Source organism: Silurus meridionalis, chromosome 6 (genome assembly GCF_014805685.1).
Source record: "Silurus meridionalis isolate SWU-2019-XX chromosome 6, ASM1480568v1, whole genome shotgun sequence".
NCBI classification, from domain to species: domain Eukaryota; kingdom Metazoa; phylum Chordata; class Actinopteri; order Siluriformes; family Siluridae; genus Silurus; species Silurus meridionalis.
The window spans coordinates 10,442,670-10,461,472 of record NC_060889.1 but is presented as its reverse complement, the minus strand read 5'-3'; the positions used below and the strand labels follow the sequence as shown (position 1 = coordinate 10,461,472).

The 18,803-nt window shown below is 39.0% G+C and overlaps 1 protein-coding gene across 2 annotated transcripts; it reads right to left on the bottom strand.

Annotated features, from left to right (window-relative positions):
• Positions 1 to 8,413: 8,413 nt before the first annotated feature.
• On the bottom strand, positions 8,414 to 18,114 carry chpf2 (chondroitin polymerizing factor 2). 2 transcript variants are annotated; one of them, XM_046852672.1, is made up of 5 exons: positions 17,742 to 18,114; positions 17,049 to 17,633; positions 11,314 to 11,878; positions 10,679 to 10,861; positions 8,414 to 9,879 (listed from the first exon to the last, which is right to left on the bottom strand). In XM_046852672.1, the coding sequence occupies exons 2-5, from the start codon at positions 17,318 to 17,320 to the stop codon at positions 8,608 to 8,610; spliced, it is 2,292 nt and encodes a 763-aa protein (XP_046708628.1). In that variant the 5' UTR covers positions 17,321 to 17,633; positions 17,742 to 18,114; the 3' UTR covers positions 8,414 to 8,607. The 2 variants fall into 2 exon arrangements, with proteins under 2 accessions (XP_046708628.1, XP_046708627.1); XM_046852671.1 differs by having other exon boundaries at positions 17,049 to 18,114.
• Positions 18,115 to 18,803: the final 689 nt, after the last annotated feature.

The window sequence follows — 18,803 nt, the reverse complement described above, 5'->3', positions numbered from 1 at the left end:
GTCCTAAGACTGCTGTGACTTATTTCTGTGTGTGTGTGTGTGTGTGTGTGTGTTTCAACTGAGATTGAGATGTAAAAATAAATTATAAAAAAATCCAGATTCATTATGAAAAACAAATACAGCACTTGTAATTGTGCAGTATTACATTTCTTTATGAATAACCCTAATATTAATATAACCTTTTTTGTTCCCATATAATATTATTTACTAATTGCTCTTGCCAAAAGAAGTATAGAAAATGGATAGGATTAGGATTGCTATTTAAGGGTTAATGATACCTCAGGGCATTGTTTTTTTTTCATCTATTGGTCAGAAAATATGTGTGACACAGATATTGGCACCCTTTAAGTCAATACTTTGTGCTACCTCCATTTGCCAGCTGTGAGAGTTTCTATAAGAGCTTCTATAACAACCTCGAGTCTTCAATAATGCCTTATTATTTTGGATTAGTGATGAGCTGTGCATTTCACACCACTTTCCTTCAGTGGTGTCCTACCTGAATCAATCCACCTCTTAATACCATCAAGAAGTGATATTATTATACGGTTGTTTCACAGCTATAGAAACGATCAGCATTATACAGAAACACAGTATAACAGAGCACTGCATCACAGACAGGTATCTCATGTAATGTGAATGAATGCCATTACTAAAGCAAGAAAGTTCATGAACAGATTTCAACAAGTCTCCTTTCACTGCAGCCACAGCTGTACCACCCACATACATCATCTCTAACCGAAGCATCAATATAAACCCTATAAAATGACCTTGGATTTTTTTTTGCTAATAATTGATGTAACAGCTGAAATCTGATTGGATAGAAACTCTAGTGTAAACTTTCACTCTTTGGCATTGCTTCCTGCCTCAGCGCACCCGAGAGAAAAACCTTTAAATGAAGACAATAGACTAGTGGAAATAATTTAATACATATTAGTTGACAAAAATATATGAAAAAATCAGTAATTCATAAGGTCTTGTTGGCAAGTGATCTAAGACCATTCCTCCATGAAAAAAAAAATCCTTTAAACTTCAGGGTACAAGCTTTGTACAGTCACACATACATTTACTATCTTGATATTTGATAAAGTCAGTGATGCCTAATATGTTCTAATATTAAAATAAGTACTTATTAAAGTAGCTAAACTAAGCAAAGCTAAACTGTTGTCAGATTTAATTTAACATGAGAGAATTCAAAATATTCTCCTTTCCAAATCCACAGCCATTCACATGGAGTTAAAACACACAGCGTTTTTCTTAATTGCCATCAAGAGGCTAAAAGCATCCAGCAGAAACCGCAGAAACACTAAGGTGCACTAGTTGAAACTATTGGTGGACATCTGGAATTTTGAATTGGGTCTTATGACTCAATTTGTCTCAGTTCTAGGAGCGGGAAGGCTTTAAGTACTAGCTGTTAAGGTAAAAGTCAAACTTGACGTCTTTGTTGGACCACAGATAAAGAGGATCATGGAGTGCAACGATTTCCCCAAGAAGCTCACTTGGACGGTGAACGCCACTTGGAGCAACTTTGTCACAGTGGATCAGGATGGAAAAATATGTGACACTGATTGAGACTCTAATTAAAAACAATGGGATGATGTCTCTCAAATGCAAACATAATTTTAACTGAATTCAATAGACTAGTGGAAATAATTTAATACATATTAGTTGACAAAATATATGAAAAATCAGTAATTCATAAGGTCTTGTTGGCAAGTGATCTAAGACCATTCCTCCATGAAAAAAAAAATCCTTTAAACTTCAGGGTACAAGCTTTGTACAGTCACACATACATTTACTATCTTGATATTTGATAAAGTCAGTGATGCCTAATATGTTCTAATATTAAAATAAGTACTTATTAAAGTAGCTAAACTAAGCAAAGCTAAACTGTTGTCAGATTTAATTTAACATGAGAGAATTCAAAATATTCTCCTTTCCAAATCCACAGCCATTCACATGGAGTTAAAACACACAGCGTTTTTCTTAATTGCCATCAAGAGGCTAAAAGCATCCAGCAGAAACCGCAGAAACACTAAGGTGCACTAGTTGAAACTATTGGTGGACATCTGGAATTTTGAATTGGGTCTTATGACTCAATTTGTCTCAGTTCTAGGAGCGGGAAGGCTTTAAGTACTAGCTGTTAAGGTAAAAGTCAAACTTGACGTCTTTGTTGGACCACAGATAAAGAGGATCATGGAGTGCAACGATTTCCCCAAGAAGCTCACTTGGACGGTGAACGCCACTTGGAGCGACTTTGTCACAGTGGATCAGGATGGAAAAATATGTGACACTGATTGAGACTCTAATTAAAAACAATGGGATGATGTCTCTCAAATGCAAACATAATTTTAACTGAATTCTATATATACAGTGAGGAAAATAAGTATTTGAACACCCTGCTATTTTGCAAGTTCTCACACTTAGAAATCATGGAGGGGTCTAAAATTGTCATCGTAGGTGCATGTCCACTGTGAGAGACATAATCTAAAAAAAAAAAATCCAGAAATCACAATGTATGATTTGTAACTATTTATTTGTATGATACAGCTGCAAATAAGTATTTGAACACCTGAGAAAGTCAATGTTAATATTTGGTACAGTAGCCTTTGTTTGCAAATTACAGAGGTCAAACGTGTCCTGTAGTTTTTCACCAGGTTTGCACACACTGCAGGAGGGATTTTGGCTCACTCCTCCACACAGATCTTTTCTAGATCAGTCAGGATTCTGGCCTGTCGCTGAGAAACACGGAGTTTGAGCTCCCTCTAAAGATTCTCTATTGGGTTTAGGTCTGGAGACTGGCTAGGCCACGCCAGAACCTTGATATACTTCTTACAGAGCCACCCCTTGGTTATCCGGGCTGTGTGCTTCGGGTCATTGTCATGTTGGAAGACCCAGCCTCGGCCCATCTTCAATGCTCTAACTGAGGGAAGGAGGTTGTTCCCCAAAATCTCGCAATACATGGCCCCGGTCATCCTCTCCTTAATACAGTGCAGTCGCCCTGTCCCATGTGCAGAAAAACACCCCCAAAGCATGATGCTACCACCCCCATGCTTCACAGTAGGGATGGTGTTCTTGGGATGGTAGTCATCATTCTTCTTCCTCCAAACACGTTTAGTGGAATTCTGACCCAAAAGTTCTATTTTGGTCTCATCTAACCACATGACTTTCTCCCATGACTCCTCTGGATCATCCAAATAGTCATTGGCAAACTTAAAACGTGCCTGGACATGTGCTGGTTAAAGCAGGGGAACCTTCCGTGCCATGCATGATTTCAAACCATGACGTCTTAGTGTATTACCAAAAGTAACTTTGGAAACGGTGGTCCCAGCTCTTTTCAGGTCATTGACCAGCTCCTCCCATTTAGTTCTGGGATGATTTCTCACCTTCCTTAGGATCATTGAGACCCCACGAGGTAAGATCTTGCATGGAGCCCCAGTCCGAGGGAGATTGACAGTCATGTTTAGCTTCTTCCATTTTCTAATGATTGCTCCAACAGTGGACCTTTTTTCACCACGCTGCTTGGCAATTTCCCCGTAGCCCTTTCCAGCCTTGTGGAGGTGTACAATTTTGTCTCTAGTGTCTTTGGACAGCTCTTTGGTCTTGGCCATGTTAGTAGTTGGATTCTTACTGATTGTATGGGGTGGACAGGTGTCTTTATGCAGCTAACGACCTCAAACAGGTGCATCTAATTTAGGATAATAAATGTAGTGGAGGTGGACATTTTAAAGGCAGACTAACAGGTCTTTGAGGGTCAGAATTCTAGCTGATAGACAGGTGTTCAAATACTTATTTGCAGCTGTATTATACAAATAAATAGTTTAAAAATCATACATTGTGATTTCTGGTTTTTATTTTAGATTATGTCTCTCACAGTGGACATGCACCTACGATGACAATTTCAGACCCCTCCATGATTTCTAAGTGGGAGAACTTGCAAAATAGCATGGTGTTCAAATACTTATTTTCCTTACTGTAAGTACATGCTAATTTTTAAATCATGTGTTAAATGAAATATTCTTTTATGTGAATGAAAAATTGCAAATTCATCTGCATGTACCAAATAGGTACATTTGAAAACACCAATGACCTGATCACAGAGATAATGGTAGAGGGGCAAATTTGTATACTTCTGAGCCATAAGCAAGTAGAAAATATGTGTTAAATTGTTTAATTTTAAAATGGTGTGGCCTTTGCTTATTACCCAGTTACACAATTTGGATCTGTCATGAACCTTACAAGGATAAAGTAATAGGAACAGTAAGGATTAATTCAGCAGTAATGTACATTAAACAGAAATACACAACATAAGGGCTATAATAGATGTAAAATGCTTTATAATTTAGATTGTGAAAGTCAAGAGTGTTTGGTTAAGTGCAAAATAAAAACTATGGAAAATATCACCATAAATAAAACCCATGAATTCTAAGCAAAGCCACATGAAGACTTGGAATGATGCTGAGATACACATTAAAACATGAACAAAAGTTCAAACTTAAATGGATTCAAGGTTACAAGGAACAGTATAGTGCTGATTTGGGCAAAATTGTGTAAGATTACTGTCTGACATACAATAACAATAAACAATACAATAAACAGGGATATACAGTTTTTAAATCAAAGATTTTTTTGCTTTCAAATTGAAGTATTTTTTCAAAAACCATTTTGACCAGTTTTGGACATAAATTTTAAACCGTCAATCTTAAAAATGACATTAAACTAATAATAATAAATGTAAAAAAAATAATTTATCTAACAAAAACTTAGTTAATCCCAACATGGATAGACTTTATTTCACCTGAATGAACTGAAAAGGTTCTCCATTCCAAAACCACAGGCATTAGCATGGAGTTGGTAAACATTTGCTGTTAAAGTAACCTCCACTCTTTTGGAAAGGTTTTTGACTGAATTTTATGAACAGGTCTGGGGATTCTCTGGGGTGTAGTCTGTGTTCCAGTCAAACCCGAGGGTGTTTAAGGTCTGGGCTGTGGGGTTGACTGGCGTTAAGATCAGGGCTCTCTTAAGGACCCTCTTGCTCTTTAAAACCAACCTTGGCAAGCCATTTCTTCATAAAGCTTGCTTTGTACACAGTAGCATCATCATGATAAAACAGGTTTGGGTGCTTAGTATCAGTGAAGACATATGTTAATGCTATAGCATGTGCTCCTAAAGACCACATTTGTTGTGGTACATATTCTTGGCCTAATACGGGGTTGTTTATATGTTGGTTTTATAGTTAAAACTCATTCATTTTTAGGAAGTAACTTTGAATTTGTATTTATTATCATGTTCGATATTTTACAGAATACAAATGTTTTTGACTTTGCATGTTTGCTGTGTGTGCAAAGTGATACTTTTATCCATATACACACTGGTTCTCTCCCATTTTTAAATGTCTAAATAAACAGTTGAACAACTCCTTACAGTGAACTTACCAGCACACCAAAATAGTCTTATACTGATAGGAAAGTAAGCAGACAATACGTCTTTGTCATGCCTGGGTTTTGCTCAGACAGATGTATCGTTGTGTTTCTCTGCCTCAGAGCACCAAAGGGAAACAGGTGGTCTCTTGTATACTGGCCTGACTGTGCCTTAAGAAGCTTTAGCCCCTCTGTTATAAAAGGAGCCTTTTCATTCCCTTCTTCTGACCTGCCTGATTTCAGGTGGCCCTTCTCTTTATTACAGGAAATGAAAGAAACTAGAGAGCAGAAGGCAGGCAGACAGGCAAGCTGAAAGAGTCCTGTAAACATCAGGCTTTCACCTCAGCCCCCCTTCAGCTGTTTCTAACTCTCCCTCTACTCCTTGAAGCATTTTCTCCCTCTACACATGCAGTATGTGGGCTGAATTTATGCCTCGGCTAGAGAAAAGATGGGACTTGAGGTAATAGTGCTGCATAACTCATGTGTCCTCTTTAAGCCTCCTCTAGTACAGACTGTTCCTTTCAGCGGTGAATTTAAAGCCTATCCCTGCACTTTATTATCTTACTCTGTATCAGTAAGAGTGAATCTGTGGTCATGTGACCAACACTGTCCAGATTAAAGTCTCTGTTTAACTTTTGAAACATAGCATGAGGGGAAATATGAGGTTGATTTTTTTATTACCTCAGTCCGAGGCATAATTAATAACTTGCACCCCCTTGTTCTAGCTCATATCTTATATATATATATATATATATATATATATATATATATATATATATATATATATATATATATATATATATATAGCATATAGCATTCCAAACCATCTCATAAAGGTTCAGTAGGGTTGAGGGCAGAGCTCTGGCAGGCCACTCGAGAACTTCCACTCCACCCCATGTAAACCAGCTGGGTTTGTGCACAGGGGCATTGTCATACTGGAACAGGTTTTGGTCTTGTAGTCAAGTGAAGGGAAAAAAATAATGCTACTGCATCCGAAGACATTGGATACAATTGTGTGACTCCAACTTTGGATAGTGATGTGAATCATCATAATCTCGTTACAATGGCACCTGGAAAGTCATATATTTGGCAGCAAGTGAACAGTCAGTTCTTAAAGTTAATGCGTTGAAGCAGGACAAAAATTGGCACGTGTAAGGATCAAGACCGACTTTGACAAGAGCTTGTGTTGGCAAGAAGACTGGGTCAGAGCATCTCCAAAACAAAGACAGCTGGTTTACTGGAAATTTAGACATGGTCTTGTGGAGTACATACCATAGAAATTTCAATTTTATGGCAGATTTTTGTATATAGTGATTTCAGAGCTGTTTAAACACCCTTTTATCTTTATCTTTAACCTTTTTTACCACAGGCCTTTAAATCATCTATTTAGATTGGTTTAAGGGTGTAACATAAGTTTGAGTGCAAGGCAAATCACAGCTTTGCCTTGTTCTAATATATCATATTATTGTTTCTATATGGATTTGTATGGTTTAAAATTGTTGATAAGATGAGGGGTTTTTTTTTGTTGCTGGTTTAGCTTTTATAGATTATAGACTTCTAAAGCTGTTTTAATAAGTTTTTTTACCACAGGAACGTCTTCAGGGCAAAGGGCTGTTTTGTGGCTTCTCTTTTCTCTTTTTTGTCTTTTAATCTTCAAAAGTTCAAAAAAATCTTCTTTAAAGAAAAAAATAGTTTGTCCAGCAACTTACAACCGATCTGTGAAATAATATAATGTCTGCTTTTACAGGATATTTTCATTATATATTTTCAAATAGACCTCAGAAGTAAAGTACCTTAGGTAACCGTGTCTGGATATGTGTCACAGACATGACGACATCAGCGTCTAGAAGGAGCTAAATTCCTCTCAAATACTTTCAGAAGGAACACAAACAATAAACTTCACCTCACAAGCCCTTTCGAGACCTGGCAGAGAAGGTAAATGCTAGAAAGTCTCAGAATTGGTTGCAGTCACTTCTAAAAGATGAAATACAGCTTCAGAGGCCACTACATGCACTTTTCATAGATTTGCTATTTGTCGTTGATAATATAAGTCTTAAAGTGTATGAATTACAGGAGATAAGTATGAATTAAAGCGCATTTTAATTATCATTAAGCTTGAAAACATACACAACAATGCCAGGGGGTATAGAAAATACACTACAGTTAACGCAATGCCACTGTGGCCACTTACTCTGTACTGGAACTACGATTTGTTTTGCGCATGCATTAAAATGCTAAAGAATCCAGCAGTAGTGTTAGCCCCTTACCAGGAAGTGGTTAGCGATAGCGATATGGATTTTTTTAGTGTTTTATGTCCAGTTTCAAGAATTTCTCTTAATAGGAGAAAACACTGATAATTCCGCATATGAATAAAAATAGACATTTGTTAAAGTATCCTGAAATAAGTAGTACAGTTAAGTAGATTATATCTTTAGAAAAATACATATTAAATGCAAAATACAAACACACTTAAATATACATCTGTATTACCCAAATGGGTTCTAACAAATTTTTTTTCTACTAAAAATTTTGTAGTTTTTTCTACAAAACATGTAGAACATGTAAAAACATTTTTGCATTCATTTAAATCGAACAATTTAATTTGTGCCAATTTCATTGATTACTCAATTTAATCAATATAATAAAAAATGCATTGTATTCATTTGATTTATTCTATTTAATGTTTTATCAATTATTATATAATATTATTTATATATTATTTAACCAAGCAGGTATTTTATTTAAAATTGGTTTTAAAAATTCCAAAATTAAACTGAACCTTGACTTAAAAACCGAGGTACGTAACCACCCGTGAATTTTGTGTACCGTTACACCTCTATTTTATATATATATATATATATATATATATATATATATATATATATATATATATATATATATATATATATATATATAGGAAGTGCTTCGATTAATTAGTCTTAAAGAAAGAATCTGATGTCCAGACTTACTAAATAAGATACCATTAATCAGTGTTGTTGCTTTAAGTGGATTTGTTTTATTGAAACAGTCTTGCATTTTATATTCTCAGATATCCTGTACGTTCAACAAGTTCATCATGGACTAAGGTTTGGCTTTCACAGTTTGCAGACTAATGTCCAGTAAGGCCAGTTACATTGGCAGAATGTCATTCCCCATTAGCCATGTCTACCTCCCTTTCCAGCCACATGTCCTAGGTGCTGTTTGCCTGCTCTTGTTCAAACAAAGCCATAGCTAAGTGTGATCGTGAAGCCAGCCCCTCTAAATTGCTCAGCACACAACGATGGTAGATGTCTTCACTGAAACGGGGGTTGCAGGCTCGCCGCACATATTTCTGGATCAGAGCTGGTTCTACTGCCCGGAAGACGTGTAGGCTTGAGTAGCGCACAAAAATCTCATAAACATCCATGCTCTCCAGCAACTCTTCATTGTCCATGATGTCAGTGGCCATTTTGGTACGGGTGGCCATGTAATCTGCATTGTAAAAACAGGCCTCCTCAAAAGCGTGCCGGTCAAAGCGGCCGTCTCTGAGCGCCTCTGAGGAAAACGACGATGCTGCAGAAGGTTGCTGGTCACGATACACTAGAGCTGGGCTGTATTCCTGGAAATGAACAGGGAAGAAGACCTGCCAGTTACTGATGGCGTTCATGCGGCAGCGGTTTAGGAAGTCACCGGTGACCTCGGTCCAGACGCTGGCTAGGAAGAAAAGCGTGTCCACTGGATGCTTCTTGGAGATGATGTCCATCAGTTTGACCTGTGAGGGAACCTCTGTTTTGACACTGATCCATGGGATCTTCACGTCGCTGTAGCGTTTCTCCACCTCGCTAATCATAGATTTCACGCTAGCGAAGACATCAGTCTGGCTGACCCTCTGTGCATCGAAGGGGTCATACACAAAAAGAAAGGTCAACAAAGCATTGTCCCGTGTGTCCAAAGTGTTCATTACATACGTGTCCAAAAAGTTGCCTACAAAGTCCTGATCCCGCGCTGTCACCGGAAGGATGACCTGTACTCTCGTTGCTTCGGTTACATAAGGCATTGGAATGATCTCTATGGCACTGAGTGGCCTTAGCAAGCCCACACGCTTGGCGATCACCTGACTGTGGCCTTTTTGTGTGAAGGCCTGAAGGGCCAGGTCCAAAATATACTCCATGCCACGTGTGGGGTCAAAGCGGCGGTAGCCGTTCAACAAACGCTGCTTTCGGAAACGCAGCTGTGGTTGGTAGCGCTCGTTTAAACGTTCCACAGCAGTCTCCAAGATGGAGTTGACATCTGCACGATCAACTCCACGGAGCTCACACTTTGGGGAGCTGTCGGCGCAGGAGAAGATGTGCTCTTCTGTAAAATACTCCCAATTGATTACTTCGAATCGAGTCTTGGGATGGAAAGGCGGGTTGACGCCAATAGGCCAAGTGGCTCCTGCTTTGCCGTCCGGAGTAAGCTCGCTCAGATTGCTGATTTGAACCTGTGGCAGAGTAGACACAGCATTAATAAAGATTCAGGAACTGACTTCTAATCTATAGTTAATAAATACATTTAAATATTTCAATAGCGTCTCTCTTTCTGTTCTCTATGGATTACATTCAAAATTGTTTTAGGCAGGATGCCCCTGACTGCCCCTGGGGACTATTTGCCACCACAGCCAAGCAGTGGAATCTTGGAAACAACCATGGCTCTTTCATTAGCCATTAAGAGACAGACACGAGAAGAGAAAGTGTTGAGAAAGTGTAGAAAGATCAGAATAAGCTAAACTAAGAAACCATTAAAATAGAATGAAGCTATTTTCCCCATCTGATCTTTTCTTTATACAGTAAAACTCTAATTTCCAGACTAATGGCAGAGTTGTACCTAATGAATGCCGCTATACATGCTCAGCTAACCCTATGCGTGCTCAGAGTGTTATCTGGGCTAGACGAGGCATGTGGAGAGGGAAAAAAAAGACAAAAATGCAAGTGCTATTCACAGCAGATGTTCGAAAAGTAGAGTTTAATGTGCACGGGTCGAGCATGCTCTCTTAGCAATATTTAAATGATCCTATGTCGTTTTTATTCACATCCTGAACCCTCTAATCAGAAGTCCAACATCTTAACCACTGAGCTACTCCCATTGGATGGTAAGCAACTTAGCGTTGAGATAAATACTAACAACTAAAGAGTTGATACGTATAGGTCGTGCACACGGGACTCACGAAAGCAGCCTCGTTGCTAGGATTAAAACTCACAACCTTCTGATCAGCATGTGTTTTAATAATGCAAGCTGCACACCTGTAGCTGCTGTATTTGGGCGTAGGTCCATTCCAGCTCAATCTGACTGTAGCGTTTGTGTAAGCGATACATGAGAGCCGGCTCTGAGACTGGGTGCACACTGAAGGCGTTCTTGAACTGGATGCTGTCCTCTCGCTCGGGGTCTGCGTTTTTCTGCAGCTCAAAGTAATAGTAGGTCATCTCCTAAAAGCCCAGGAAATATAAACGGAAAATGTTATTTATTCATGAAATAATATTCTACCAACCGCTGTGAGTTAACACACTGCTACAGTATAGATATGGATGGAATAATCAGTGCTGTCAGATTGTCAAATCTGATGCCAGAAGGGTTTGATTATCTTATATACAGTATATTTATAGAACAGGAAATTCACAGAACATCACAGTAAAAAAGAAGTGGTAAATATGCCGCAATGTCCATAACATTGGCATCAAACTGAGAACATTGAGAACAGCATTCTTCCAGTTAATATGTCTCATGTCGGATTGACACATCTGAACATAAGCTGTTATACTCAGGAAATGACTAGTAACCATGTTGCAACAGTTTCTGCTTGTCAGTGGAAAAATTACATGATAGGAAACGAATGTTAGAACAATATGTGTCAAGATTTCATAAAGAAATTGAGTTTCACCTGGTGCTTTTCCATGCAGCTCAGTCCCAGGAAGTCGATAATGCAGCGACCCAGCCACTCATCAGGCCTGACGCTCAGAATATCGTTGCGGCAAGAGTCGAGGTGTGGCTGTAGCCGGGCCAGGAGGCTCCGTGACAACAGGTATCCATAGCCGCCGTGGCAATAACGAGCTCGCTCTTCCCCGCCGATAAACTCTTCAGCCCGGCCCATATAGAGATCCTGCCCCGAACTCAAATGCCCCACTAGGTTCATGATGCGCTCCGCCTGTGTGTACGTGTCGTCCTGGGCCAGATAGAACCACTCATATTCGTTGCCATGGTGCTGATGCAGGTGACGGATGGTTTCGTACATGAGCCAGACGGGTCGGTCGTCTCCGTGAGCCACCACGGTCATGCCGTGAGGCAGCTTTGCACTGCGAAGGCCGGTGAAAAAAAAGGTGCGGTGGAAGCGATGGGCTACTGTACGGTTCACCGCCACGGCCAGCGTGTTCAGGGTGGCACGCGAGGTCAGGATGCCCACCAGGAGGCGCTCACGGATGCCAAGTTCAGTGTGGATATAACGGGTCCTGCAGCAAACACAGAGACATGACACATGACACATTTGCCTGACTAAAGCATCAGAGGGATATAAAATTTACAATGTAAGTTTTTCTTTTCATTTATATTAAGTGGTATACATGCCATTTCTTTCTTCATATGATACCAACTGCTGTATCACACCACTACCATTTTCTGAGCATTCGAAAAAAACTGCAGACGAGGTGCAGACTGTATGAAGAAATCATAAATTTCAGAAGTTTGACGCTTGAAATTCTACATACCTGGGAAAGGAATTTGAACAGTAGCTGTATTTTTCTGCACTCCGGAGCAGCAGTGCTCTACTTCACACCTCAGTAATATTACACAGAATGCTCACACTTGGTTTAGGAAACGTGCCTATGATGAAAGCCTTTTTTTTCTTAATTATTTTCTTAATGTAAAATAAATATCTTATTATTTAAACCACTGCCTGATTGTTTAAAATAATGCATATTATCTATGTGTTTTTCTCCATTTACTTCTGAAAACGAGTTCTGGGGAAATCAAGGCATTTTTCGAGATTAGCCTCCGATATATTTAGCTTTACATTACGGTACCTTCACATGCAGTCAAAGGTGGGAAGTAACGGAGTACAAATACTTCGTTACTGTACTTAAGTAGATTTTTTCTGGTATCAGTACTTTACTCCACTATTTATTTTTCAGACAACTTTTGACTTTTACTCATTACATTTTTACACAAATATCTGTACTTTTTACTTCTTACATTTTCAAAACAGACTCGTTACTTCAGTTTTAATCCATTGATTTGGTAAAATATAATTTTTTTATTTTCACTGCGTGCCGATTTCAGCCGAACAACCGATTTCCTGTCATTGCGCGTTCAATCCACTGGTGTATAATGTACGGACTCTCATTCACCACAGAAGGCAGTAAGAAGTTTGGGGTTAATGTGGATGAGACAGAGGGAGTCAGTGATGTAAACATGACTGAGAACAGACACATTCCTGATCATCATCATCTTTTCTCTGCTTGTGTTCTATATGTGGATCTTCAGCCTGGACACATTCATTAGGTAACAACATTTTTAATTCGTTTTGTATTTATATTTATATATATATATATATATATATATATATATATATATATATATATATATATATTTGGCTGTCAAAATAAAAATTATTTTAAACGGCACGAAATCTTTTCCTTTCTTTAGTTAGATATAAAATAAATAAATCAACTTCAGATAAAAATATTTTTAATCAGTAAACTTTTGTTTTATTTCTGAGTCTCAAATCAAATACCAAAATCCACCATGATTCTCACAATTTACCCCCTGGGTGGCGTTTTGTGGGTTTTTCCCTCATAATGGCGACACAAACTTAAATTACTGTCTTTATTGATCGTACAGATAAAAACAATACATCATTTAAATCTGTAAAATGTCTATAATTTTATATATATATATAAAAGCTTCCTGACTTGACTTGAAGAGGTGCATTTTCTCCGGTATCACCTCATTAACTGTCCGTGTGGAAACATAGCAAAGGCTCTAAATGATGTCCACACGTCTCTGCACTAATAAAGCCTTTATATTTAATCACATGCTGTAAATATGATACATGTTAAACACCTCCAAGCTGCCAGTTTTGGGCACCTGAGCAAGCCCTTAACTCACTTCTGCTCATTTAGTAAATGAGATCATTAAGAGTCGCTCGGGATAAACACTTCCAACAGGAAGTGGCTATATCTCGCTATCTTTGTCTCTCTATTTTCTCTATCTAATTGTCTCTGTCTCACTGTATATGTCTCTCTCTTGCTGTCTTTCTATTTGTTTCTCACTCTTTCTAAAGCTGTGTCTGTGTCTCTTTGTCTTTGTCTCTGTCTTTCCTGCTTATTTACATGTCTAACAAAGTTTTGAGTTTTGAAGTAATGCCATTAGTGATCTATGATGAAAGACTTCCCTGGTTCGATTCTTACCTCTAGTTTCATATTGAACATTTTAAGAAGTTTTTAAAAAAAGAACAATGAAAGATTACTAAAATTGGTTGCTGGCAAATCATGGTATATCAGTGGTGCAGGTGTTGGAGATGTGGTTCTTGTACCTGAGTCACTTCTCATAGACTTCGAGTTACTGAGAGAATGTACAGGAAGAAGAAGTTTTGACCCTCTACCATCATGATCTAAGAAAAAACACTGGTCTCCTAACTATAGAAAAGCCAAGAGTCCAATAAGCAAAGGCTTGTTTGCCTCTCCTGTGTTGGTGTAATGGTCAGTGAAGTGGTCGCTGCTATCTGACTCACCGGTTCGATTCCTACCCCTTAGCTTTCCTTTAAATTGTTTAAAAAGTTTTTTAAAAGAACCAAAAAAGGTCCTAAAAATCGGGTTCTTGCAGGAGATCCTGTGGCTCAATTGGAAGAGCTTTACCTCTGGGTTGAGAGGTTGCCGGTTCAAACCCCGGCCAGGGCTCAAAGTTAAGAGTGTGGAAGGTTCCGGTGGCTGTAGTAAGGAAGGTGGCAGAAATGGCTGCGTGGAAGGTTGGATGTGGTTTCGGAGGGCGTATCCTAAAGCAGGGGGGTAATATCCGGGCATCTGCCCCCCCCGGCGTCTGAGAAGCTGAAAAAAGGGGGTTATGAAGCAAAAACTTCCAAAAAGTATCGACTTAGTTTTGCATATAGGGAAAAATTCTGCCAAAAACCTATCACCCTCACTTTTTTTTGAGGCTGTGAAGCAGCAGGTATTCACAGCCTTTGTTTACAGTCAACTACCTCATTGCCCACCAGACACTACTTTCCACACAGCTTACCCAGTGTGGGGACAAGCCAGATTTGAACCAGCAACCTCTGAGCTCAGAGGCAAGGCTTTTATCACAAAGCCATCAAGTCCCACAACACACCTTCTTTTTTTTGGGGGTTTATCCTTCGTTTCATGCTTCAAAGCAAGAAATTCAGACCAGACAGAAACACAGAAAGCAGGATTCGAACCCTGAACCCCACCAACAGCGAAATACCAGTCTTAACCCACTGAGCCATCAGGAAGGACCGGCTGGCGATTGTTTAGAGCAGGTCTATCTTTTCTTTCAAACCATCAACACAAGAATATAATGCTAAAGGCAGACGTAGGAAGCAAACCCATGACGTGACTAGCAGGGACAAAGCAGGATTCAAAACCCTGATTCACACCATTAACAAGGCACCAGCATTAACCCACTGAACTATCAGGAAGGACAAGCTGGGAAGCTTGTTTAGAGCAGGTCTATCTTTCTTTTTAACCCATCAAAACAAGAATATGAAGATGTAGGAATCAGGAATATAACCTACCTCATGACTAGCAGACAGAAAGCCAGGTTTAAACCCTGACCACCAACATTAGCAAAGTACCAGCCTTAACCCACTAAGCCATCAGAAAAAAAACAGGATGGGAAGCTTGATTAGAGCAGGTCTATCATTCTTTTCAAACCATCAACACAAGAATTTAACGGTAAAGAAAGATGTAGGAAGCGAATACAGATGTAAGTAGCACAAGTTGAACCCACATTGTAAATAACAAGAAGAAAGCAGGATTCGAACCATGATCCCCACCACCAGCGAGATACCAACCTTAACCCATTGAACCATTGGTAAGGACAGGCTAAAAAGCTTATTTAGAGCAGGTCTATCTTTCTTTTTAACCCATTAAAAACAAAAATATATCGCTAAAGAAAGATGTAGGAAGTGAATCCTGATTGTGACTGGCAGGCAGAAAGCAGGATTCGAACCCTGAACCCCACCAAAAGCAAGAAACCTGATTTAACCCACTGAACCATCAGAGAAGACAAGTGAGGAAGCTTGTTTAGAGCAGGTCTATCTATCTTTAAACCATCAACACAAGACTATAAAACTAAAGAAAGATTTAGGAAGCAGGAACATAAACTACATTGCAACTAGCAGGCAGAAAGCAGGTTTCAAACCCTGATCTTCACCATCAGCGAGGCACCAGCCTTAACCCACTCAACCATGGAAGAGATCAGACTGGGAAGCATGTTTATATGAGGCACAAGCCTTAAACCACTGAGCGACCGCTGCTGAAAAGCATGTGTGCTTTTTGGAGGGTTCATACTTTGTTTCATGCCAGCGCAGTAAGAAAGAAGGCATGTAGGACTGGCTTCAAAACCTTATCACCAGCGTGGACTATATTAAGGACCATGTTCAGGCACAAGCCTTAACCCACTGAGCTACCACACAAGTGCTTTTTTTGGTGGAGTTATCTTTCATTAAAGACCAGGAAATCAAGAAATTAATCCAACACAGAAAGAACAGAATTGAAATGTTTTCAGAGTGGACAAGGTCCAGAAATTTTATTTACCAACACAGCAACCAGAAAATCAAACTCTCAAACTCATCCTTGTGGGGATATTGACATTACCTACTAGGCTATCACATCCATCCCTCCATCCCTCCATCCATCTATCTATCTATCTATCTATCTATCTATCTATCTATCTATCTATCTATCTATCTATCTAATATGATGTGAGGTCCAGTTAACAGCTAAAACAGGTAGCAGTAATAACTACTTTTTACTTAAGTACATGTCAGAGCCAAAACTTCTTTACTTTCACTTAAGTAAAAAAGTTTAATCAGTACTTCAACTTTTACCCGAGTGTTTTAAAACATGAGTATTTGTACTTCTACTTAAGGAGAGGATGTGTGTACTTTTGCCACCTCTGCATGCAGTATACACTCCTTTAAGTTCTCACGTGTTTTTTTGTGGTCCAGGGTTTTTTAATTGCTGTTTTGGCAAATATGGTACTACACTAGACAGGAAGCCACTGAGCAGTCGAGGGTTAGGGGTCTTGTTCAAACCTTGAGCAGTGAAAGAGAACTACTTCACAGAATGACCTGCGTAAACATCCGGTGTTCAGACATTATCCGATTTCAAGTGCAGTTTTTACAGTAGAAGGAAAAATTTCAAGTTCTTACGACTGCAAAAATAACAACAACAAAAAATGATGCAATTCTGGCACAAAAATATGACCGAGCTTCTGTAACACCGTAAACATCGGCCTGCAACTTTATTATTAACCTCCTTCAGGTTCTGCTTTTCCTCATGCTTTCCAAAATTGATGTTCAGTAGCTGTTTCTTTCAACCTCTGATTACGTTCGGTAATCCAGTTAGTCTTAAAAGAAAAAAAAAGAAACATAGCTTTACTCACCTGAGTACTTTCTTATGAGGCTTGCTGGGATCTTTATGGTAGGGAACAATGCGAGGTTGGAAATCCTCGTTCCTGTCCCCTTCGTCCGCCCTCTGGGGTTCTCCGACACGGGTGCCCTGAAGAAGTCCGAGACGCAGAGGATCACTGCACACTTCATCCGTGTCCCCCTGCGTCCAGGACACCATAAGCAGGCTGAGACTGCAGCCCAGAGAAAGACCCAGGATGAGAGGCAGGGCAGGCCGGAAGATGGTGAGGAACGGAGACAGACGCATGATTGACAGTCAAGCTCTAAGAATGGATCCTCTGGAGTAGTCTGAATGACAGAGAGGGGGGGCAGCTAAGGCTCTCCCAGGCACTCAAGTCACTGTACTGAGAACTGCCTTGTGAATGAGATGAACTGGAAATAAGGCAACATCTTGTATTCCTAACTGAGAACCATTACATCATGTAGACATGATACACAACCAGTGTGTAGTTTCTTATTCAATCTTATTAAAACACGGATCCCTTAGTAAAGACGTGTCTCTCTTCTTCCTGATTTGGACCACCCATAAACGGAGAAGTAGCAAATACACGTCGCTGCTTCTGCAAGTTACAAGAGTAAACACACACACACACACACACTGGCGTCGAGTCTCAACACTCACTCAATGAGTTATTAAACTAAAATAAATACACAGTAAATACAAGTACCGATTTTTTTTAGCTGCATCAAGTAAGCAATTCCAGCTATCCACTCCTTGTTTTTATATACAATACCCAGTATTCAGTCCCAACCATCTTTTCTTAATTTCCGATTGAAAATCATCCCAGAAGTCGTTCTCTCTCTCTCTCTCTCTCTCTCTCTCTCTCTTTCTCTCTCTCTCTCGAAGCCAGTAACAGCTTTTCAGTCGTAATCATGTACCGTTAACTCATCACATCATCTCGATCTCTGTGTCCGAGTCTTTATCTAAGCTACAATCCAACTAAAACAAGCAATAAAAGTAGGGCCGGTGTAAAAACTCCAAATCAGAGGCGATGTTAGACGACTTGAAGAGAGAGAAAAAAAGAAAAACAAGTACGCTGCACGTACAGTAGACCTCCAGAAACAAGAAACGAACACAAAGGTTCCGTGCTCAGTTTTACTTCAGTATGCCTCTCAGGAAAAAAATATCTTTTTATTTATTATAATTTTTTTTTTTTAGAATTATTTTTTAATACACCGTCATAGATGTTGTAGTTATTATAAAGTAATTACAGTAAATAAATAACTACAGCGTCCAACTACCACACTACAGTGTACCAGTGAAAAAGATTTCATTTTTAGACTTTCGTTTTTTATTTTTACATTTAATGCTTTGTAATTATTTAGTTATTACTGTTGAAAGACACAGTCTCCAGTTTGGACATGTTTGACTGTGGTTGTACTCTGAGTGGGATTGTTTCCGGCACTGGTTACCGACTTACTTAATTCTGAGTAATACAATTTGTTCATTATTTTGGTAATATTACATGGAAAAGTAACAGAGGAGTGCAATACACTTGCAATTTTAACTTACTGTACATTTAATCAGAGAAACTATTAAACTGACCTGTGTATTTCATGCGTCGTTATTATTATTTATTATGTATAAAATTGGTAATGTGAAGCACTTTTTGCCACTGTTTGAAAATATGAGTCTGGGATATTGGAAACTGTGGCATCGTTCTAGTACATGGAAATATGGGAACTGTGACAGGTAGTATCGAGTTTGGTACTGCGGTGAACTTTCCAGT

Coding starts and splice junctions, on each gene's coding strand:
- chpf2 (XM_046852671.1), bottom strand. CDS start 17,320: ATGCGTCTGTCTCCGTTCCTCACCATCTTCCGGCCTGCCCTGCCTCTC. Junction 10,862..11,313: donor GCTGCATGGAAAAGCACCAG/GTGAAACTCAAT, acceptor CTGGGCTTTTAG/GAGATGACCTACTATTACTT. Junction 9,880..10,678: donor CCCAAATACAGCAGCTACAG/GTGTGCAGCTTG, acceptor ACTCTGCCACAG/GTTCAAATCAGCAATCTGAG.